The sequence below is a fragment of the Macrobrachium rosenbergii genome, chromosome 52 (genome assembly GCF_040412425.1).
Source record: "Macrobrachium rosenbergii isolate ZJJX-2024 chromosome 52, ASM4041242v1, whole genome shotgun sequence".
Classification (NCBI taxonomy): Eukaryota; Metazoa; Arthropoda; class Malacostraca; order Decapoda; family Palaemonidae; genus Macrobrachium; species Macrobrachium rosenbergii.
The window spans coordinates 23,015,419-23,039,808 of NC_089792.1; the positions used below are offsets into that span (position 1 = coordinate 23,015,419).

The following is a 24,390-nucleotide window of genomic DNA, read 5'->3' on the forward strand; positions in this document are numbered from 1 at the left end:
AACTGAAAACTTGATGCACAAGGCAATTAGGTAGCTTATTTAACCATATTTGTAACAAAATACAGTATACTGTAATAAATACACTTAACAAAACCAAAGCCCCCTTTTTTTCTTTATATGCAAAGTGCAAAATGGTAGGTTGCAATACATGATAAAAAATGAGCATTACTTTCTTTTTAATTTTGCCCAAACCCATTATATGACAACCTTTAAAATATGTTGTAAACAAAAAAGCAATTTTTTTTTTTTTGTCCAAATAGTCTTTAAAATACATTGTACAGTAGCTTCGTGCTAGTTCACAGATCAGCATTCGCGCCTTCAGTTAATCACAGGTTTTCCTGTGGAGTTTTTCATACAGCAATATTTATTAAACACTGTATTTTCATTTTATTTTTGTGACTATAGTAAAACCTTGGAGCTTATGCGAGGTCAGGTTCCAGAGCCCCTCGTGTTAGAGGAGGATTCGCGTAAGTTTGGTACAGTCACTAAAAATGCTAATAAATGTTTATTTCTAGAGTTTAAACACACAAAAGTTATGGACATCATCTATCCGGCAATACCAGTCCATATGAGGATATGGTTAGATTATATCCATACTGAGAGCCCAGTTGAGATTTCTATGGAAACTCTTTTAAATTTTCTGATATACCTTTTTGAAGATAAATGTCTTGCGGTTACAACAATCATGGCATACAAGGCAGCATTAACGGAACCCTTGCTTTATGGATTTGGGATTGATTCCAGCATAGAAGCTGTTGCTTCCCTTCTGGGGTCTTTTGATCTACAAAGACCCACTCCCAAAAGACTTACAATTGCTTGGTCCCTGAACATGGTACTTAGACTTCTATCTATCCCTCAATTCAGCAGTCCCTATACAACCGCAACTCACATGTTACGAAAGGCGATCTTCTTGATTTCATTAGCATCAGGAGCCCATATTAGTGAAAATGGGCTCTCTTAGACGGGGACAATACATCACACAAACTGCTGATAATCAGTTACTGTCCCCTGGTCCATCATTCCTGGCCAAGAATGAGGGTCCTTTAACCCTTAAACGCCGACTGGACGTATCATACGTCGACTAAAATTGTCTGTTGGGTGCTGAGTGGACGTACCGTCGTTGACTACAAAAATTTCAACCTTCGGTCAACTTTGACTTCGACCAAAATGGTCGAAAAACGTAATTGTAAGCTAAAACTCTTACATTCTAGTAATATTCAATCATTTAACTTCATTTTGCAACAAATTGGAAGTCTCTAGCACAATATTTCGATTTATGGTGAATTTTTTAGAAAAACTTTTTCCTTACGCCCGCGCGGTAACTCGGCCGAAAATTTCAGAAATTCTTTCGTCATTTTGTCGTAAGTTTTGCACTGTTTTATATTAGTCGTTACATAAAGTTTTATATATGAAAATGTGCGCAATTTCATGTAAAATACAGCAAAATACAACCCATGGTTGTAGCTTTTATCAGTTTGGAAATATTTTCATATAAACCACGATAACTGCCAAAATTTCAACCTTCGGTCAACTTTGACTTGACCGAAATGGTAAAAAATGCAATTGTAAGCTAAAACTCTTACATTCTAGTAATATTCAATCATTTACCTTCATTTTGCAACAAATTGGAAGTCTCTAGCACAATATTTCGATTTATGGTGAATTTTTGAAAAAACTTTTCCTTATGTCCGCGCCAGAAATTCTTTTGTCACGTTATGTCGTAATGTTTGCACCGTTTTATATTAGTCGTTACATAAAGTTTTATGTATGGAAATGTGCGCAATTTCATGTAGAATACAACAGAAAATAACTCATGGTTGTAGCTTTTATCAGTTTTGAAATATTTTCATATAAATCACGATAACTGCAAAATTTCAACCTTCGGTCAACTTTAACTTTCGACCGAAATGGTAAAAACGCAATTATAAGCTAAAACTCTTACATTCTAGTAATATTCAATCATGTACCTTCATTTTGCAACAAACTGGAAGTCTCTAGCACAATATTTCGATTTATGGTGAATTTCTGAAAAAAAAAAAACTTTTTCCTTTACGTCTCTTGTGCTGTAACTTTCGGCCGAACATCTCAGAAATTCTTTAGTCACGCTGTCGTAATGTTTGCATCTTTTACATTAGTCGTTGCATAAACTTTTATATATGAGAATGTGCGCAATTTCGTGTAGAATACAAAAGAAAATAGCTCATGGTTGTAGCTTTATCAGTTTTGAAATATTTTCACATAAATCACGATAACTGCCAAAATTTCAACCTTCGGTCAAATTTAACTCAACCGAAATGGTCGAAAAACGCAATTGTAAGCTAAAACTCTTACATTCTAGTAATATTCAATCATTTACCTTCATTTTGCAATAAATTGGAAATCTCTAGCACAATATTTCGATTTATGGTGAATTTTGAAAAAACATTTTCCTTACGTCCGGCAGAGTAACTCGTGAAACATCTCAGAAATTCTTTCGTCACGTTGTCGTAATGTTTGCACCGTTTTATATTAGTCGTTACATAAACTTTTATATATATGAAAATGTGCGCAATTTCATGTACAATACAAAAGAAAATAACTCATGGTTGTAGCTTTTATCAGTTTTGAAATATTTTCATATAAATCACGATAAATAGAAAAATTCGACTTTCGGTCAACTTTAACTCGACCGAAATGGTCGAAAAAACTGCAATTGTAAGCTAAAACACTTACAGTCTAGTAATATTCAATCAATTAGCTTCATTTTTCAACAAACGGGAAGTCTCTAGCACAATATTTCGATTTATGGTGAATTTTTGAAAAAACATTTTTTTACGTCCGCGTTACGAATTCATGCATCATTTTGTGATAATATTTTCTCTGTGTTGCTTTGATCGTTTTACAATTTGTTATATACCAAAATCATCGCAATTTAGCATACAATACAAAGAAAAAAATAACCGTTAGCTTTAACCATTTTGCTCACAGCGATTTGTATAAAATTATATATGAAAATTTTTTTGCGTCATATATTTCAATATTTATATATGATAATGATATTTTTTCATTTCTGATGGTTGCATACTAAACTTCAGGCAATGACAAAAAAGGAGCCAAAAATGAACTCTTAATCTTAAAAACTAAGCGTGCTGTGATATTTTGAAAAAACTTTTTTTCCGCTTGGCGCTAACTCCCGACGCCCCAGGCATACGGGAGATGTTTTTGTAAATAGAGGCTCGTTTAAGGGTTAAGAAGGAAATCTATTCTTATAAGAAAACTCAATTTAGCAGACAAAACATTATGCCCAGTTCAAGCACTTAAGGTTTACCTAGAGGTCACGACAAACACCCAGAAGGTCCGATTCTCCTCGCCGTAGCATGAATACACCATTCGCTGTACAAGGGCTAATAATTTTAGTGTCCCTCATTAAAAAGGAAAACACACATTCCTTTCCTAGGTCACATGACATTAGGAAAGTAAGTGTGTCATTGGCCTTCTTCAGAAATGTCTCTTTTGAAGAAGTCTCCGAAAGTACAGGGTGGGCATCAGGAACAGTATTCTTACAACATTACTGCCATGAGCTTGAATAAATTCATCTACACTGCATATCTTTAGGTGGTATGGTTAGTCCCGACCCCACAGGCTCTACAGTGGAAAACCAAGGGGTCTTCCTAATGGGTGAGTATGCTGACTATTGCTGGGGAAGGTGCAACAAGATTGCAACCACACCCAGCATACTTAGGTAAGTCGCTACAGAACTTCACCTTAAAAATGCAAGTTCTTGCATAGTTTCTTGTTACCAAAACCCCCAAAAGGTTTTTTTAGAGAAAGGAATGGGGCTTGAAACTTGTGGCTTGACCTCAGACCAGAAATGTTTTTTTGTTTTTTCTTTGTGGTTTTGGGATTAAAATTTTGAGAACTTAATCCTTTTGTCACTTGTCAGTTTCTTTTGTAAAGCTCCTTGAGGACAAAACAAGCAACTACACTATCAAATAACAGGTTCTGACATAAGTAAAACCTATTTTTGGTAGTTGCTGTTGAGTCCTCAAAACCCTCCCACTTCCCTGATGAAAAGGCATGGGATTTGGGCAAGGGATCATTCTATACTGACCAGCAGAGAGTAATGGAGGCTGGTCTTTTGCCTGCCCGATCGTAAACAAGATGGCAGACGTGCATGTGCAATAGTCACCTCTTACAGTATTTGACTCAGGAAAACTGGGTTCAGCTTCGCTGAAGATAAGGGAAAATGCCCTCTTTATCTTTGAGTCCATATACTGTATCATGTGTCTTGTGTTTTCATTACGACACAATACCTGGCTACAAGACCAGTCTAAAAGATATTTCTTTGCAACTAGTCTAGTCACCATGGAACGCTGGCACACCAAAAATAGGTTTTTCCCATGTCAAAACCGGTTTTTGTTTACTTCTTATTTCAATTAAGCATAAAGTGTAAACTTCATTCAGAGGTCATATTCAGGCATTCTTATTACTGTCTAGCAAAGATAACTTTTTGGGTTAGGTTGGGTCAATGAAAAACATAACCTTCAGCCTCTATGTCACAATAAATTTCAGACTTCTTTTAAGAGAAAAAATAGTATCTTTGACACTGGGAAATATGGTAAATACTTTTATATATTATAAATATCGTTTAAAATGCATAACAAAACTACTTACCTGAGTCAAACCTTCTGTTATTCCAAGATGAATTTTGAGTAAATGAAATGTTACTACTTCCTCTGCTTTGTCCAAAATTGTTTCCCCTTCCACTACTGCTGCCCCCTGCACCACCATCATCTCCCCAGCCTCCACTGCGTACATTATCACCTTCATCTGCCCACAAGAAAAAGTTGCAACCTGTTCCTTGTGGTTTAGCACACTTGTAAAACTGACGACCTGTAATTAAAAAAAATTCACTTTTGGTATTACTGTATTTACATGTGAAATCAACACAATTTATGGTTACATACTAAATCATAATATTACATTAAAATGATGATTACTGGACTAATTACTTTTCATATAACTTATACCCTGAATGTCAATAACTTGAAAGTATCAATCATCACAAGTGAGAGGGCTTGAGTTAACTCCAATACAGTACTCCCCATTAACAGCTGATTTTCTTCTTTTTATATTTCTGCCTGTTGGGCTAGATGTGAGCTCTTCATGCGAGTCGAAGAGAATGGAATATAAAATTCAGGCCAAAGGCCAAGTGCTGGGACCTGAGGTCATTCAGCACTGAAAGGGAAATTAAGAGTAGAAAGACCTGAAAGGTGTAACAGGAGGAAAACCTTGCATTTGCACTAAGAAACAATTGTTAGGAGAGGGTCGATAGCAAGATGGAAGAAAGAGAATATGAATGGAGGTACAGTAAAAGGAATGAAAGGGGTTGGAGCTAGGGGCCAAAGGGACATTGCAAAGAACCTTAAGTAATATTAATGCTTACCGTACACTGTGTGAGGTACACTGACAGCACTACATCCCTACAGTGGGTGAGTGGAAGAGATTTCCAGCACTTCCCAAAAAGAGTTCTTTGATGATACTCTAACCTCCAAAAAGGGATTGTTCCTTGTTCCTACAAGCCTAACTAAGATCCAAATGAACCACTCAATAAAGTACCACTGCTGATATTCTTTCTACTGGTGTTTCCATCCTAGAAATGGGTTAACTAGATTCACGTGTTGTCTAATTAAGTCCTTAAAGCTAAGGTTGGACATTAATTAAGAGAAATTTGCATCTGACTCATAGCAAGGACATAAAAGACAAGTAGGCAGGATTGTTCCATAACAACTTAACCATTCCTTCCTTTCCTTCTTTCATGGTTAATGAAGAGGCTTTCTGCTTTATCTTCTGTGGATAATCCAGCATTACTTGTGAAGAACGAAAGAATCCAGAGGCAATGACACCAGGATGTTTCTTTCCACAGGACAGTGGTAGGTGTCACATGTAACTCATCTGTTAGCTGAGGCAGGTCTTCTTGAGAGCTAACAGTAATTTGATTTTATTTGAGAGATTTTATTCAAGGAATTTTACTCACAAATGGTTGGATTTGTAATTTTTAGTACCTGTAGTCATGGCAACCATTGCACCTTCCACCTCACAGTTAATATCCTTGCATGGTTGCATCATAGAGGCATAGACTTCCAGGGGTACTAGCTTATTCACATGAATGCTACATGTATTAATTTTCCAAACATGAAAATACTTATCAAGCATAAGTGCCTTGTTTTCCACCCCATGAAAGTTATCAAAGCCATGGTTCCAGACTTTTAAAAGTACCCAAGTTCAATTCTGGGTCCTTCATGTACTTAGAAAATATTAAGGGGGATGATCAGCAACTTGGCACTCCCACCTAAACTAAAAATGAGACATATATTATTGACAGGGTTATGATAACAGTTTTTATACTGAAGAACAAGCCCCTCAATCACCTAAAGAATTTCTTCTTCCAGTCCTACTGATCTCATAACCTCATTCCCACACATGAAAAGTGAGGAGGGTGATTCATACATACCTGAAATTCTAGGTGGTGAATTTACCATCTGACTACCTTTCCTCAGCATGTTTGACAAGATTTCTGACTATGGAGCATTTATATGACTGATGGGTTTTTACATAAAGAATGTGGTTTTGTGTTACAAAACTCATGATATTCCATATACTGTAAACAGAAAGCCTCACCTGTATTGGGTCCTTCTTTTCGAACTGTGAGTAGAATTGCATCCTCATTACAGGTACATACAATAGCATTCTCCCTTTCTGTATTCCCACCTCCATTCCAAGAGGGACGAACATAACTTGGAGATTGTCCCGAATTGTTGTTGACACTTCTGTTATTATTTGTGTTTTGAGTGCCTGCTCCAGAAAATGAGGATGAATTTGGGCTATTATATGAACTATTATAACTTTGATTGTTTGTTTGGCTGTTGAATGTACTATTTCGTCTATAATCATTAGGATGAGATGAATTTTGAGTTCTCTGGTTAAAGGGAGCAGTATTACTAGAATAGGCTACACTGTTATTACGACCAAACACAATACGTGTCTGATTGCGATTGGAAAGGGTATTTTGTTGTGAGGAATATCCACTATCATTTGATGAATTTGTTGCTCTTGGTCGCTCCTGTGTTCCTGAAATATATAAAGAAAAGTTAGTTTTGCAACAGTACAAACCCATACCATAATACATCACTAGCACATTGTAATACAACAATTTTGTGAAAGTCCAAAGATACTTCAATTAAAAAATTTCCATGGGTATTAAAATGAATCACAGACAAAATAAAATGTGCCATAATTAATTTCACTTATGGCAGTTAAAAGCAGCATTCAGGTTAATTTGCAAACAACACTTTCAGCATGGAGCAGCTTGAAAAGTTTGACAATTTTTCCGTGAATGAGTTATCACTTAAAATATCAATGATAATTGTTCAAGCCTTTAATTATATATACTGTATATGCCAGCGTATAAGGAGACTTGGCATATAAGACAACCCCCCATTTCTCATGTAAAATGTAGGTTAAGCGGCATGTTTGGCGCCAATTTATTAAACTGACACTATCAGGTGATGTAAGTTAGTTGGTACATAAATAAAATCAATAATCATTGGAATTATCGTACTAAAAAATGTGTAGAAGTAGTACCTTCAAGATTTTAAAATGTTTGGCAATGCTCACCATTAAAAAGATACTTTTGTATTTCTCTAGGAAAAATATAAAGTAAACATCATGACAAATGCTCAATGCCTGTGACGTCACTATCGGTGGAGTAATACTTGCTGGAAGTAGATCTGCATGAATGTATTCCTTTAAAATTAAAAAGGATCGTGATATTAAGGATAACTGGGGAATTATCGATATCACAAAACCCTTTAGTTTGATTATAAAATACTACCAAAGAAATATTGGCCTTTAGTAAACACCCAAGCTCGTATGTCAAGCACAACTGGGAACTATGAAAACGGCTATGTTTCGTAAACAAAAAAGTTAGACTTCCCTGATTTACCTTCTCAGTAACTTCAAATTATCTATCAATGTTAATAAGGCATTTTACAATAAGTATCAATAACAAAATTGTCTAAGATTATTGCTATATAATAATGGTACTCTGGATAAAGCTAGTACCAAAGTGAGAGCTCTACATCCTAACATCTAATTATAGTAACGTCTAATAATGGTAATTACCTCATGTAATTACAGTTGTTTTGTGTACAGTATCAATAGTTGTGTTACTAGTGATACACTTGAATTACCTACAGTTTTTAACCATTATTACAGTTGTTTTGTTTTACAGTGTCCATAGCTGTGATGATAGTTAACTACTGACACTTCAGAGCTTAGCCTATCATTAAAAATCTTGGTAGGATTTAAGGTTTGTTTTTTATAATTGGCATATAAGATGACTCCCCATTTTTAAGGTTAAAAGGTAGCCTTATACACCAGCATATACAGTATTAGTCATGGTTCTGATTACCAAGATAAAATACTACAAGTAATCCAGATTCAAAGAAGTTTCACACACAAGAATGCAGTACAGTACAGTACAATAATGTTTATCATCGAAAGAACTATACCGTTAAACAACATGCTTTGAGAGTGAAAAGTATAAACCAGTGCATTTCATTTCCCTTCCCTGCACGTTGAGAAACAAAACATTCAACATCATTGGGTTTACTGTACAAAAAGTGGCACATGTCTGGCACCATGCCAGATGCTAGCAAGACATTCTCCTGTTCTCAACAAAACTTTCTGACAGTAGTTGATAAATACAGTAACAGAAACCTTATGGAGACGAAAATCTTTATTTTAGGATATGGTTATAGTAATTACACAAAAAATATAAAGGGCATTACTGTATAAACTTTATTTATCCCCAAAAAAACATTCTGTGACCCTTCAATTTTTAACTCCTTTCAAGTAAAACAAAAATCAAATCCTGCTCCCTTTTATTAGTAACTCGACATAAATAAAATTAAATATATGGTACAAGGCCCTTGTAATAATCTTCAATAAAATTTCTTTTAGTGTTTTAATTTTATTTTAAATAAAAAAACTCTGTACAGTATTCAGTGTTAATCTTCTGCCAAAATATAGTTAAAAAAAAAAATCCAAACAATCTCTCATTTACCCAGATTAATACATCCAAGATGCTACTGAACTGTGGAAATATCTGGACAGCACGAAAAAACAGTCTAAGGATGTAAAATGGAAATGTCATCACCACACACTACTGTATGTGTTTATAAATAACACAGAATACAATGTAGAGTATTAAGCTGTGCAGTATACTGCATACAAAATGTATAAAAAATTTACTATGAAATTCTCTCTCTTACCTATAAGCAATGCAAAAACTGCTTAAGTGGGCCTTACTTGAAAAAAAATTTTTTTTTTAAGAATACCCAGAGAGAAAAAGACAAATTCAACAAAATGCACAGCAATGTGATGCATGTGCATGTGTATACACATGTATGTGTTGATTTTATGCTGAACACATAGCTACCATTTTCTACTGCATTTTTGTATTTTCACATTAAAAATCTAATAAAAATCTTATTCAATATGTATGTGTGTGTATATGTGCAAAGCTTTTTTAAGACAGTATTACAGCAATATTGTTACTCATTTTGTATAGCAAACGAAAATTTATTAAATCTTTACACCATCAGAAACACATTATAAGGTACTGGAACTAAGGCTATTGTAAATAATTGTTTGAAACCCTTGGTAATTATGTAATGCACTATATTCACTGATTAACAGTTATAATAGTTACATTCCATTAAGGGATATTAACTATTATGTACTGCATATTGAGGTCATATTTGGAATACACTATGAGCACCCTATAGAAACAAAGTGACTCTTGCTGAGTTCCCTATGGTATGAAAATATTCCCACAAGTCTTTGTAAGATTGAGAGAGAGAGACTGACTTACAGGCATCACACAGTTTATAAATGTCTCGACACGTTCTGATGGTCATCTATGTGAATACAAAAGTTAATAAATTGAGATACATGATGCACAGGTATACATAGCAGGCAGGTGGTTTACAACTGGTGGGTTAGTTGTAGACCAAATTTTGATTGGTCATGGGCTGATGATGAAATCATTCCTCGAAGTGTTGTATCTTCTAGGCCTAACCGGTGTTGATGGTTGGAGGTGGGTGTTGGCTCCCAACTGGTGTGGCTGGTATGATACAGTAGACTGCCCAGTTGACTTGAAGTTGGCATCAGGTGCTCTCTCTCTCTCTCTCATGACAGTGTTTGGTGCCAGCTAATTTCTTATATTTCTCTTTATGATGGTGAGGAGAAATTCAGTTTCTTTCACCATGTTATGCTTGATATTTCTCTAATTATATGGAGTGCCTTGAGAAGCCATAGGCATCATCGGTCCAGTGTTTGGGCTATATTTCATGTTCTTTATAAGCTCAGCTCTTTCAGGTCTTTTGTTATATTTTTGTATATATGACAGTCGAAGATGGCCCCTTCTTGAAGGTAGCAGGAGAGAGGCTTGGAGAGTCTGAATTATTCTTATTCAGAAGATGAACCCTATTCATGTGGAAAAAGTCCACAGGGGCCAATGACTTGTAATTCAAGTCTCCAAAGAATATGGTGTTCATTTGAAAGAAGTAACAGAAGGTAACAGGAAATACAAAATGAAGAGATCAGTTATTAGAAAAGATAAATTAACAAATTAGTGATAAATAAATGAATAAAAATGTATTAACAAATTACAGTGATAAATAAATTAATAAAAATATAAGTAAATTATGAAATGCTGGGAGAATTGTTGTATGGTAGTACAGTAACACATAGCATCTTTGCATGAACTTTGGAGGTTCCAATTGGACAACATCCTCAGGGAGACTGTTCCACAGTCCAAAAGTGTGAAGAATAAAGGATCCATGGAACTGAGAAGTTCAACAGTGATGTGCATTTACTGCACTGGAGCTTCTGTTTGGCAAACCAGGTTGCTCTTGGTAGGAAAAGAGGATCAGGGGTCAATTGTGAATATGAAAAATTTGTTAAAATACAACTTATGAAAATTTGACGAACAAGACACCATCCGTTGATGGTCCAAGTCATAACTTCTAATGTTAGGAAACAGAAATCTAACACCACAAACCACTGTCAAAAAGAGGTAAATCTCTGGCAGAGGCAGACATCCACACCAGAGAACAGTACTCTAGTAAAGGAAGGACAAATGACCTAAATTAGGTTGCATTGTTTTTATCAATTATAAATATACGAGGCCACACATACAATACCTCACTTCCATGCAGCATTTGTTGTCACTTTCATTATACATTTCTCAACAATAAGCTGTGAGCCAAAAGTCATCCAAGTATAGTTAAAGCTTCAGACTCATTTAGCAGAGTCCCATCCACAAGAAGGGGAGGATGGAGTGGAAAATCTATATGAAATCTAGTAATCAATAGCATTTTTGTATTAATTTAGTTCAGAATCATACCCCGCTAAGTACACCATACACTAATCCACTCCTGTCACGATTGAGACTAAGGGCAGCTTCATTTCTCCAAAGTGGAGATTTTACTACACACACAAGTGTTGCATCATCGGCATACTGAACAATTTTGTTTTCCAGGACAACCACCTTATCACTTGTAAGGAGTAAAAATAACATTGGACCAAGAACACTACCCTGCAGGACTTCAGACACAACAGGTATTGGTTCACTTAAGATCCCATCAACAGCAACTTGCTGCTGCCTACCTGTAAAGAAATCTGAGGTAAACTTAAAACATAACTACCCATTTCAAGATTCTTTTAATTTATATATTTCAAGATTCTTTAATTTATATATAAGTGCCTTATTACCTATTTACTAAATTTAAAGCAGCACTAAAATCCATCTGAATTACCCTACACTTAAAACCCTTATCAAGGTTCTCTTGCAAATGGCATATCAAATCTGAAAAGAGCTTTCTATATGCATATTGACAATCAGCCAACAGTTCTTTGGAACCACATACTTACTTAGTTGCTTAAAAATAAGTTTTTCTGCAACTTTGGGGAGCACAGGGAGAATAGAAATTGGCTTGTAGTTACTGCAGTCTGCAGATATACCTACTACTATAAATCAGATGTGGGCTTATGTCTACAGTTAACATGCATGAATGAGACCTTTCGGTGTAAAGGAATAATCTGGGAGTTCTGTTCAGATGTTATCAGTCCTGCTGACAAATGACAAGTGGGGCAGAAGACTGAAGGGTACCTGTGGCTCCAGGTGGCACATGCAATGATTTACCATTCTTCTGTCTGTCTGCCTGACCAAAATAGTGCAGTGTCCAAAACTTTTAAAGACCAGGAATGTGAGCATATATGACTGATGGGGTTTTGAAAAAATAAAACTTTCATTCCCACTAATTATGAAACAGAAGTTCTATTAACACAACAATACAAACAAATTTTTGAACTGTACCTTGCACACCATTTCTATTTTGAGATGTAATTGGCCTAATGTCTAATGTTTCTAGAAAATCAGGATCACAGCCACCAATGCATGTTTCATATTCATCAGGGATATATGGCATGTACGACCTGGGTTTGAATTTAAACCGAAGCTTCTTTGGTGATCCAGCACACTGTTTACAGAAAAAAGTAAAATCAAGATTATGACAACCTTAACAATAGTTATAAAAAATGGAAAACTGAAATCTATGGTGCCAAACACTTCAATCAGGAATACCATATATGGTAATATAATGTTCTCAAAAGGTGTGATATTGAAGAAAATTTTGTATCAACAGGTCTAGTATGACTGATACTTATCTAATTAAACAATGCCCTAGATGAATAGCAATAAAAGGGAAAAGGTTTTATGAAGTGTCACACGCAGCTCTGCATGTGTCTGATGTTTTGTAACATTATAATTGACATCTAAGAACTAGAAAACAAATGTGCATGTTCTATTTTCACTACAAAAAGTTTTATCTACAATTGAGCAGTAGAAAGTTTGAATATTACAGCAATCACTTCCGAGGTCTGGTTAAACAAATCATTTATAACTAACTACAGCAACCACTAGTGGATTCACTGAGTAGTTGTAGAAAGTTGATGTGTGATTGAGGGTGTATGCAGTAGTGTTTTGGCATAAAGTTTCACTGTTTGCATTTTGTGTGTACATATACATTTGAGTACTATTGTTTGAATTTTGGCCAACCAGTGTTGTGAGGGGGCCCAAAGTTCTATTTATTAATTCTAAGTTAGTTACAGAATAAATTGATATTAAGGAAAATTTTGTCTGAGTAGCCTTACATATTTTCACTTGAAACCATCTGCCTTTGCTTTATTTGTCATTTGGCCACAACAAGGTTACATTAGGAAGTGACATATTGGAGCGCCCCAAAGTTTCCATTCAAGCCTTTGTGCCACACTCTAGATAATCATAGTGCTCCCCACAGGGTTTGCAGTGATTTGGCCACAAGAGCAAAAATTGTTTTGGAAGATTCTGGAAGCCTTCTGATGGCAATTTCCAGCAAAGTAGTAGAGGTTATAATATTGAGGTGGAGCCTGGCATGAAGTTCAGCCAAGGCTGTCCCCTCTGAGATTTTTCTCATATGGTTCCCAAAACTCTTGAGTAGCCACATCCAGAAGGAGCTTTTTCCTTTCAAAAGGAACGAAAAGCATTGCCCATTCCTTAGTAGAATTATCAGACATTGGGATGATAGAGGCAAATGGTCTTAGTTCTGCCATTGGCTCTTGTTTCCCAGTTACCACAAAATTCTGAAAATCTACTTTTACATGATTAATTATTTTAAAGGTGAAGGGACAGAAGGCTGGGCTACCTGGTGAGCAATTTGGGTCTTATCCAAAATAGCTGTAGAGCTCCATTTTCCATTAACTTGGTAAAGGGTTTCTTTTATAGCTTTCAATGCTATATTCGTAGGTAGGATAACCGTCTCTTTTGGCTGTTTCTTAATGCCTATTGAAGAAGGAACCAGGAGCCATTCTGTATTAGGAAATGCTGCTCTGTCTCTAAATTCTGTGTGGTCAACTTCATAGTTTTCCTTTCATTAATCAGGTATTTACCATCAGGGGAAAAGATACACATTGAGGTGTCACACCAAGGAGTATCAGTATCATCAGGGGTGACTACTGGAGCCCCTATAATCTGGCCATATTATTGCTGCCAGTTGGGGCTCTAACACCAAACTCTGCCTGGGCAGACTGTGCAGCCACTTCATTCTTTCGGTTAAAGACTGAGATATTCTTACACCTTGCATCTAATTCGGTGTCCAGGACTGACCTGATTTCCTCTTTGGAGTCAGGGATAATGTCCCTGATATACTGACGTTCTGTACCAAGGACATCTTTGATACTGGTCATAATTTCCTTGCGGAAGTCAGCAAATAGTATTTCCCTATTAGGGGAACTTGTGCAATCTCATTGTATCCCGACAGCCGTACTGTAACTGTCCTAGCAACCAAAGAACTTAAGTCCTGGGTGAATTGCTATACCCATCAGAAGATATGGACACTTCAGCCAGGGTTGGGTGGATCCTACTAGGATCTCCTCCTTCATTATCTGATAGCTGCATGGGAGATAAATTTCCTTTTGAGGTATCTCTCTCATGTACAGCTGAAAGCTATGTCCCTGGTCCTTCCGGGTTCAGCAGGGCAGTTTCATTAGCAATACCCACTTCATGTCTAATAATAGGGACATCTCCCCACAAGGAAAGACTCCTCTTCTCCATCAGCAGAGTTGACCTGGGAGGTACTAGGAACCAATGCTTATGGGTTTTGGCCCAAATATAGGTTCTGCTCGGAAAAGGAGGGAAATATACTCTGCCAGTGTTTTGCTGGAAAGATGTAACCCTGTCTCTGTACCCCTACTGAAACCTATGACCAAACGAGACACTTAAAGCGAGCTGTTTCATTCTTAAAACTTGTTGCCAAGAACCTATTACATATCTCACACATGTCTGGCGACCAACCATATTCCCCTTTATATCTACATGGGCTATGTTCATGGCAGGTGGCAAGGGCCGCACCCACTGGCAAAAGCCGAGCAATTCACTGCGCAAATCTGTGTCTTGCATATACACTGTAATCTGTGGGTTTTTATTGAAAACAATAGCAGCCCTGTAGTGATGTAAGGAACAAGTTTTTATTAGAAACTACTTAGTACTAACCATCTGTAATCACTATGCTGTATATAGTAGATAGTACACTCAATACTACAGGCTATACAGTATAATAGCCTGTAATATAATGTCATGACAATGATTTTTTCTCAAAAATTGTTACACATACCAAATATTTGTATTAACTTAAATACAGCTAGCAAATTAGGTTAGGGCACAAGCATGTAGCCATACTGCTGTATACTGTTAGCCCTGATACTCATAAGTTTTTACTTCTAAAATAGTAGCTATGTATTAAATTACATAAATCATTATATAAATTTTGCCTTAAAAGTAAATTCTTGAATGTTACATCAATCAAACCAACTGTATACTGTAAATCTAATTTGACTACCAGGCCTAGGTTATTTGCAAGTCACATTTCAGGCTATAGGCTACACAAAGTACTTCAATGAAATATTTTGCCAAGGGAAAATTTTCAATAAGCTATGTACATAAATTAAGTACTGTATAATTTCAATGCCTGTTATTGGAAATTGTAAAAATTTTAATAATCATGTAGGCAAATAGACATCATATACATTTTCCTAGTGAAGCTGCTATCAGCAGAATGATACCTGCTAAAAGTAGTTCTGTGAAGGAAAACCTTCGGATAATCTTATGCAAGTTCTCTGATATTAATAACAATGGGGAACATTATTACAAAAGCAATTCAGTTCAGTAATTAAGTATTAAAATTAACCAACTGGTTTACTTAATACCAAGATTTGGAAGCTGAGCACTGTCAAATGCCAGCTATGGCTATAAGAAAGTCACATGACGCCGCCATTGGCAGTAGCGCACATGAGCAGTTAGGCTACTTCTTAATCAAAACAAAACTGATGTAGCTTAGCACATCTACTAAGTAGCCTATGATAACTATTATCATAAAAGATCATATACCAATGATCTTCAGGAACAACACTTTTTTAAAAATTATTTCAATATAACTAAACACTGTTTGTCAGCTAACTAAGAGTGCACCATAACACTCAAACCAAAGTTTATTCTCGCCATGTTGAAGATCAGACGTCACTATCGGCGCTGGCTTCCGGCTTTCATGAATTAAGCTAATGGCTAAGAAATTTCTTAAACTAAACTTTCCAATGGAGCTTAAACTATGCACTTAACTTTCTTCTGAGTTTGGTACTTCCATGATGGCCTGTAGTCTGTAACAAATGTAATCGCGTGTTCAACCAAAGACCATAAAGAAATGGTATTTGGTCTTGTGCAGGGTGCGTCGTTGCCATGATAGTGCCACGTCTGCAGGTTGAAATTAGGAACTGAACCTAGGTAGTCACTGTAGACAAGAGAAGGAGCACTCTTGCCTTGAGTCCTGTACTCTATCAGTGTCAACGTGCGCTATATACTGGCTGAGACCGACTAAAAGAGAATTCTTTGAAATTGGTTGGTCTCTCTTATGGAGCCTCTATGAACCCATAAGAGTAACTCCTTTGAGGACGAACAGCGGCTATGCTAGTCTTAAAGTGGCTGTCAGGCCCAGCTTTTGAACCCCTCCATTCGGTCTCTCTATGGGATCTCACTAGAAAGACTCTCTTCCTCATATCAAAAGTGTGTGCTGAGGTGTTAAAACAAACCAACTCAAAACAATTCTAGTATACTATTAAAAAAAATACCACAATATACAATGAAACACACTTTATTCAATAAGCTGCAAAAATGAAATTACCCCAAAAAATTAACTAACCTGAGTACAGGAATCTTCTGAAACAGTGACAGAAAGCACTGTCTCTGGCAGCCAGATGCATAAACGGCAGTTGGGATATCCTTGGCAAGATAACATAAATCCTTGTTCATTTCGCTTTTGCTTCACAATGATGTCACAACCACATGCGCTACACTTACATACCTGAAGTTAAATTTTTTTAAACATATATGTTCAACTTTAAAAGATTATTATTTGGAAATCCAATTTTTTTACCTGATGTTATGACATCTTTATAAAAACACATACAATGTCATCATACTACATTGAAGTATAATCAAAAATTAAATTGGACAGAAACTACTAATGTTACCACCAAAATAAGAAACACCATGGTTGTGTCTTGGTTCAAGTACATCTTGTATGGAACTAATTTTTTGGGGCCCAAATGCCCTGCCCTCCTCTCAGAAAGAGTTAAGTGGGGGCAGTGTTTTCCCATTGGTTTTAAATGTTAATTTTTGGCCACTGGTTGGACTGTGTTCTGGACGGATTTACTTTCCAAAAAATGATGTTGCCATTTTTTTTTTTTGATTTCTTTATACTTTTCTCTCAATTTCAAATTACAGCCCAAATCATGCTAAATAATTTTATTATAATACCCCAAAATACATTCTGTATGCAAAGCAAACACCCAATATATTGCTAAAAGTAATATGGTAATTAAGAAAAAACACTCCTTTCAACAACTCAAGCTTTTTTTTTTTTTGTTCTTGACTTCTAAATTGTACATACAGTGATAATCTCATAGCTCAAACATGTCTTATTTAGTTCTTTCAGTCCACCACCTGGCTGGTTCTAGTCAGCTAATGTAGACTGGAACTTCAATGTTCATTTAGTGTTTGTGTTCATAGTTAGAAGGATGGATCTCCTGCTTCAGCCTCTTCAATTCTTAAGAGTGCCTGGTTGACATTACTGGACACCTCATCAGCTCCACACAAACACATCTCAGAACAGTTGAGGCCCTGTGACTTACAGGTGCGTAACTGTGGCTGAAGCTGGGGGATCCTTTGTTTTTGCTGGTGGTAGCTGAGGGTGAGGAATGTCTCCTGACACCACACCATGGCCTGGTAATGTGCCCGGGCAATGGCCCTCGTGTCGGAGGTAGCTTTTGAGCCTCTAGTTGTTTCTTGGTGAAAAGCTTCCATCTGAGGTCACCAACATCCACCACAGTGCTACCAGGATCATAGAGCTGGCAAACAGTCTCAATGGCTTGTTCAGTGTCAACTTCCAGCTTTTGGACGTCCCTAAGGCAGAAAATGCAGATACCACCTCCAAGGAGCATCTGTTAAGTGCTTCCCAACAGGTCAGCTTCCCTTGTCCTGCAACTCTACCTGTTACGTCAGTTCCAGAGAAGGCATGAAATCCTGGTAAGGATTCAGCCTTTGCATTACAGAGTGCATTCACTATTGGTCCCAGTGAGATTACCCGCTTCTTGTTCCCCACACCAGTGACAAAGTATGTGTTCCTGAAGAGCTGATGGTAACGGTGGATTGCAAGGACAAAAATGTCAGTGTCAGGTGACTGAATGTACAGTTCTGTTGCTCCTCTTCGAACAGCATCCACTGTGCAAGGATAAGTCTTGTGTCAGCTTCTTCTTGGGAGCTACAGAGATGTTGAACATCCATGGAGTTTGAGAGGACCTCTTGCCACAAAGTCACTATGAAGACCTTGGGCTTACCCTCAAAGTGGTGGAGAGCTTTTTTTGCAAAGTAAACTCTCAGTCCATCTTTGGTTGCCGTATTGGATAGGAACTACTTTGCTGACACCTTACCAATTGGTGTCTGTGATGTGATAAGCAGTTGCTAGCTTACCACCCTGGCATTTCTCCCTTGTGGTCTCTTTCAATGAAGTGGGAAGATCATAATGGTCAAAGACTATATGGATCTCATCATATTCTCTGCACTTGCTGTCCAGTGTAGCAATGAAGTGGTCAGCCCATTGAGCATGCCTTGACCCATGGTGGCTTACATTGCCTGGACAATTGCCATTCCATCAATTACAGTTGCCTTCCTTGGTGTCAAGGGAGCAATGTCACTGGTGACATCCTCTGGCTGCAGATCAACACTAATTTTGTTTGCCAGTTCCTCAAGTACAGCCATTAGCTTGCTTTTGTCTGTGCATGTTAGTTCAACACTCACTGTGAACAAGGCTTTGGAAGGGACATGAACTCATGCTGGCCAATGCTCTCCTCAAGGTTCATCTCGGGGCATGAGCGTGCAACAATCAACATGTGGGAAAATAGTGATCTGCTGTCTTTGAGCTCCACTACCTGATCAGCCACTCTATGTCTCACCGACTTCCTTGCATTTTTCCATGTCTTCAGTTGAACCTTCTTCATTCTGGCCCAGAAACTGACCTCATTTGTGTTGATGCGTTCCTCAACAAAGTTGGCATATTTCTGCTGCTCAATGTCTTCTTGGCTGCACACATCCGTCTGCACCTCAGCTGGCACCACAATCTTTGTGATGGTGTTGGGCAGGTCTTCAGCCTCGTACTTCATAGGGTTCATGGATGATATGTGCACACTCTTCAGTCAAGCAATGTTCTCCTTCTGTCTTGTCCAGACAGCCAGTGACAGGTCATGATGTTCTTTACGTGTACACGTTAGTGAGCCAGCAAGCCTACCAAGCTTTGGAGCTGTAAGGAATAATCCCTCCCGAGCACTGGCATTCTGTGTAATGCCCACGAGTCCTCCAGTGACTTTCATTATGCAGTTGATGTGCTCAAGAGCATGATCCATCCCAATGGCACAGAATGGGATCTGCTTTTTGTTGACTACAAAGTTTCCATCAATGAACTCTTGATGTGTGTCTGGATCTGTACTCTGAAGGGCTGTCATCTCTGCAAGGTCAAAGTGAAACCAGCCTGGCATACTTCTGAAACAAAGCATGATTAATACAGTAAGATGGGTCAAAATTTACCTTTCAGTTTTGATGCTGTTTCAAGGTTACTGAAGGTCCACAGAAAAAAATGGCAACAACATTTTTCCACTTCCTGGCAATGCTAAGAACACATTCATAATACTGTAGTTGCAAAAAATTAACATGCACAACCAATGGGAATCCCAATTTATTACATTGCCCCCTTCAACAACTATTTCCCAAAATCCATATATGACTTTCAGATATCTTGTGAACAAACATAAAAACTTAAACTTGAATAAAACATACATCCAACTTTGTTGGCACACATACAATTTTCCCAAAATAAACCTCCAATCCCTATGAGTCAAAAAACTGACAAAAGAGAACTTAGTATATATAGTGTATATAAATAGCTCCTCACAAACTGTAAACTGTTTTTTCACCATACAAATGAATGTTAAACTGGTTACCTCATAAGGAAATTTGACTTATAAATCAACTTTACTTTATAAAAGTTCAACAAATAATAGCAGTAATTGTATAAAAACCAATCAAGGTGGGACCCAATGCCTTTGTTTTTGTCTTCTGAGTCTAGCAAGCTGATAACTCCTCACACAAAAAAAATCAGAATACATTATGTACATGAATACAGTCTATCATGTATGTTATACTATCCCTCACACAAAGCAAATTCTTTAATGCTAGACTTTTCTTTTGTATCTAGTAGCTGACATAACACCCATCTCTGGTTTTCTGGTTCATCATACTTCAAGCATATTTTCAACCCAGCATACTAATAGACTCAAATTCACTGACTCCAATCAAAACCCAATTTCCCAAAGGGCAAATCTTTCCACAACCATTCCTGAGGAGAAATGTCCATTCTTAGGAAACAAATGTGGAATATTGATTAATACCAACAATAAAAACAAAATTAGTGAATATACATAATACAATACATCTGACATAATCAAAAAAGAATATTTTGTTTTCATAAATATTCATAATTTTTTAACACTACCACAGTAGCCTGGAGTGGACTGTAATCCCTCTCATGGCACTAATTGCAAAAGACAGTTCATTTACCCTGGTACAATCTGGCAAATGAGGGCCACAGGCTGTCGGTGATTGCTTTAGCAGACAACCCTGAAAAGCCTCTCTTTCGCATGAGCTACTGGATAGTCTGCAATTGTGAAACCGGAGGGAGCCCACTGCTAGATGATACCTCCCACTGTGTTCCTGAACCAGAAGGTTGGGGGCTTTGGGAAGTAAACTGCCCAGCCATTGTTTGTCATAAATTTTCTAGGCCAACTGTCAGTGTGCGCAATTGGATGGGACAACACCTAATGCAATATTTTAAGATTCTGATAATACTGAATACTGGCTTATACAGATTTCTTTTTTAAATATTAGATAAAGAACCGTCTAAAACAATACTAATGGGATATAAAGAAATACACATTTTATTACGCAGTTACACTTCATAAAAATGCTAAAAGAACATGGCATCCTAAATAGAACCAAATAAAAATAGAATAAATATTAAAATCCACATAATACAGATATTGCAAATAAGAAAATGCATTTTAATCTTCAAACCTGAAAATATTTTGCGTATTGTTACCATTAGTAAAAGTACCACACTAACATGACTGGTTACACTATCTACCTGTAAACCCTCTTAACATATAAACCTAAATTTTACTTTTGTCTGCTAATAACATTCTCTTAAATGAAGGGTCATTTCAAGAGAGTGAAAACACAAAAATTCAAATTTATTCATCCTGTTAACTCATCTACTGCAATCTGCCTATAAAGCAATGAATCTTTATAACTGCATATATTTGTTCTTTTTCATGGTACTTTTTGTTTACTAGTTTTTTTAATAATATTTCAACTAAGTATAACATACACACTTCATTCGGAAATCACATGCTGGAGTTCTGATTACAAGCAAAGATATTCTTCCTATGAGGTTAAAATTGACCTATGAAAAACAAAACCTTGGACAATTCTGGAAAAAACTGCAACTTTGATACTAGGCAATATGGTGCTTTAGTGAGGAAAAATCAGTATATGTGAAAATTCTGCAATGGCTCAATTGGGAAAAACAATCCATTTTTCATGATTGTACCAACATACTACAACTGTGTTTTAAAAGATACAGAATTACTTACCGGTGTTGGTAAAGACAAGTCAGGAAAAGGTCTGCCATCTAACAGTCGTTGTGGCTGTTCATTCAAAAACTGACCTAATGCAGCATCAATTTTTTCTGCCTGAAAGAATTATGTTTAACATCACTGACAGTCAAATTAAATATTGAAAATTCCGTTTCTTTACTACAATGGTCTATGCATTAGGAAACTAAAAGAATTTATGAATGTCATTCCAGATGAATTTCAAGAGTCAAGTTACCAAATTAATTAATATTTTTTAACAAACAGGAAACAAGTATAGTCATTTCAGCAGTTAACAGTCAATCTTCATTGATCTTGAGAAAATTAAGTACACATAACACTATCACATTTTTTTGTCATCCAAATCATTTGACAAAGCTTTTTTTTGCGAAATAAATTAGACCAGTGGCCTAGTTTAAGTACTTAGTAATATACAAAATTTCCCGGTTTACGAAATTTCCGTTCTTCTTGCATGCGTCGTCACCGAAAATCGTTGTAACCGGAAAATCGTCGAAAATCGTCAAAAATCATAAGAAAACCAACTTTTAATGCTCTGGGTGCATTATCACAAAACGACATAAACTGCATTATTATTGAGTTTTACATAAAAAAAACCTTCAAATTGTGATTATTCTGCCGTTTTTCATTAAAATTCTTCCGTCATCGGATCGGTCTACAGTGGATCGTCAGTTCCACACATGCGACTTAACGTGTGCTGAAATAATTTCTGATGAATATATTTGAAAAGCGTTTAACCTCGATAACGCCGTAAATGGCTTCGGAACCGTCAGTTGGTACCGGGGACTGCCTGTATAATAATAATAATAATAATAATAATAATAATAATAATAATAATAATAATAATAATAATAGATTTTATTGAATATTACTGCTGCTTCAGCTGGAGATCTGTACGAAGATGGAGCCTTCACTAAACACAGAGGGCACATGTATAGACAGATAGACAGAAGGATGGCGTCGCGATGGGCTCTCCATTGGGCGTCCTCTTTGCAAAGTTTTACATGGGCATTGTAGAAGAACGTGTCTTCCAGAAATCCAAATAAGAAATATGACCGATAATCGTTTTTGTCTTCTGTTCAAGCAGACAACGAGGAGGTTGAAGCCCTAATCTAGATTCCAGCAATGCAGTGTGCTGGACTACACTGTCAAGTTCAGCACAGATGACCGGCTCCCCTTCCTCGACGTTATGGTCATAAAGACGGAACGGAACTTGAAGACATCAGTCTACACGAAATCCACCAATTTGAGACTATGCTTGAACGGAGATAGTGAGTGCCCTGCTAGGTTTAAGAATACGACGGTCAGGACCTTCATTAGGAGGGCACTCTCCCACTGCTCCACCTGGCAGGACACTAACAAGGAATTTGAACGTGCTGCACAAATGTTGGTGAATAACGGTTTCACCAACAAACTCATCAACAAAGAAATTCGAACTGGCCTGGAAAAATGGTATAGTGGTGAAATACACAACCTGGGTTCCCCCAAGATGACATCATGATATATTATAAGGCCCGGATGCATCCCCAGTACCATGAGGATGAGAGCTCCATGAAGAAAATCGTCATGGAGAACGTCACCCCGACCAAAGACAATAAGAAAATAAACCTTGTAATTTATTATAAGAACTGCCACCACCTGTGACCTGTCGTGATGAGGAATAACCCCTCTCCGCCAGCAAGAGAACCCCAAAGCAGAAGAACGTGGTCTACCAATTTGTATGTCCTGTCCGAGGATGCCCCGGCGTTTATATTGGAATGACCACGATGCGTCTGTCAAAAAGGATCTCCTGCCACGCCCAAGAGGGTGCCATCATGAACCATGCCTGTGGTACCCACAATATTTCCATCTCCCGTGACAGTATTATACAAAATATAAGTATAATCGGGAGAGCCGCCGACCCTCGACGTCTGCGCCTGCTGGAGGCGCTCCTCATTGCCGAGAAGAAACCTACAATGAATACGACGCAGGAGGCATCGCTCCTACCCACGAATTCAACAAATACCCGAAAATGACAACCCTGAGAATGGAGACGCCCTGATGAGCGAGGCGCTAAGACAACCCCCGACTACAAGAGAGAGTAAATAATGACATCAATCATCCTCCGACCAATAGCAGCCAAACTACTGATGATGTCAGTCGGCATGACATCACGCAACGGCAGGCCAATGGGAACACTGGAATGAATGACATTCCCAGGCTGCGAAGATCTGTCAGGATCGAGCTTATATATATAAATTTGGCTTGAAGTTCGCCGACTGCAACCAGTCAAAATTATATCCATGACCCCCGCTGAAGCCTGTGTATAAATTCGGAAGGACCTATGCAACCTGCCAGTCCTCTACAATCTCCGCTAGAGAATGACAGAAGAGTCTGTCGAAACGTCATATAACAACTATGTCATAATATTCTAACTGTATAGAATATATAAGAAAGCAGAATCCAGATTTTTACTTTTCCCCCATGAAATGATAAATA

The 24,390-nt window shown here is 37.2% G+C and overlaps 1 protein-coding gene across 1 annotated transcript in view; it reads right to left on the reverse strand.

Moving 5' to 3' along the window:
• Top3alpha (topoisomerase 3-alpha) overlaps positions 1 to 24,390 on the reverse strand; it is a 91,408-nt gene that overhangs the window by 17,689 nt on the left and 49,329 nt on the right. Inside the window, exons 10-14 of the mRNA XM_067095973.1 lie at positions 21,895 to 21,993; positions 16,836 to 16,997; positions 12,425 to 12,587; positions 6,661 to 7,110; positions 4,654 to 4,872 (exon numbers count right to left, since the gene is read on the reverse strand). Of these exons, the coding sequence (XP_066952074.1) occupies positions 4,654 to 4,872; positions 6,661 to 7,110; positions 12,425 to 12,587; positions 16,836 to 16,997; positions 21,895 to 21,993 (1,093 nt within the window). The remainder of the gene's footprint in view (positions 1 to 4,653; positions 4,873 to 6,660; positions 7,111 to 12,424; positions 12,588 to 16,835; positions 16,998 to 21,894; positions 21,994 to 24,390) is intronic.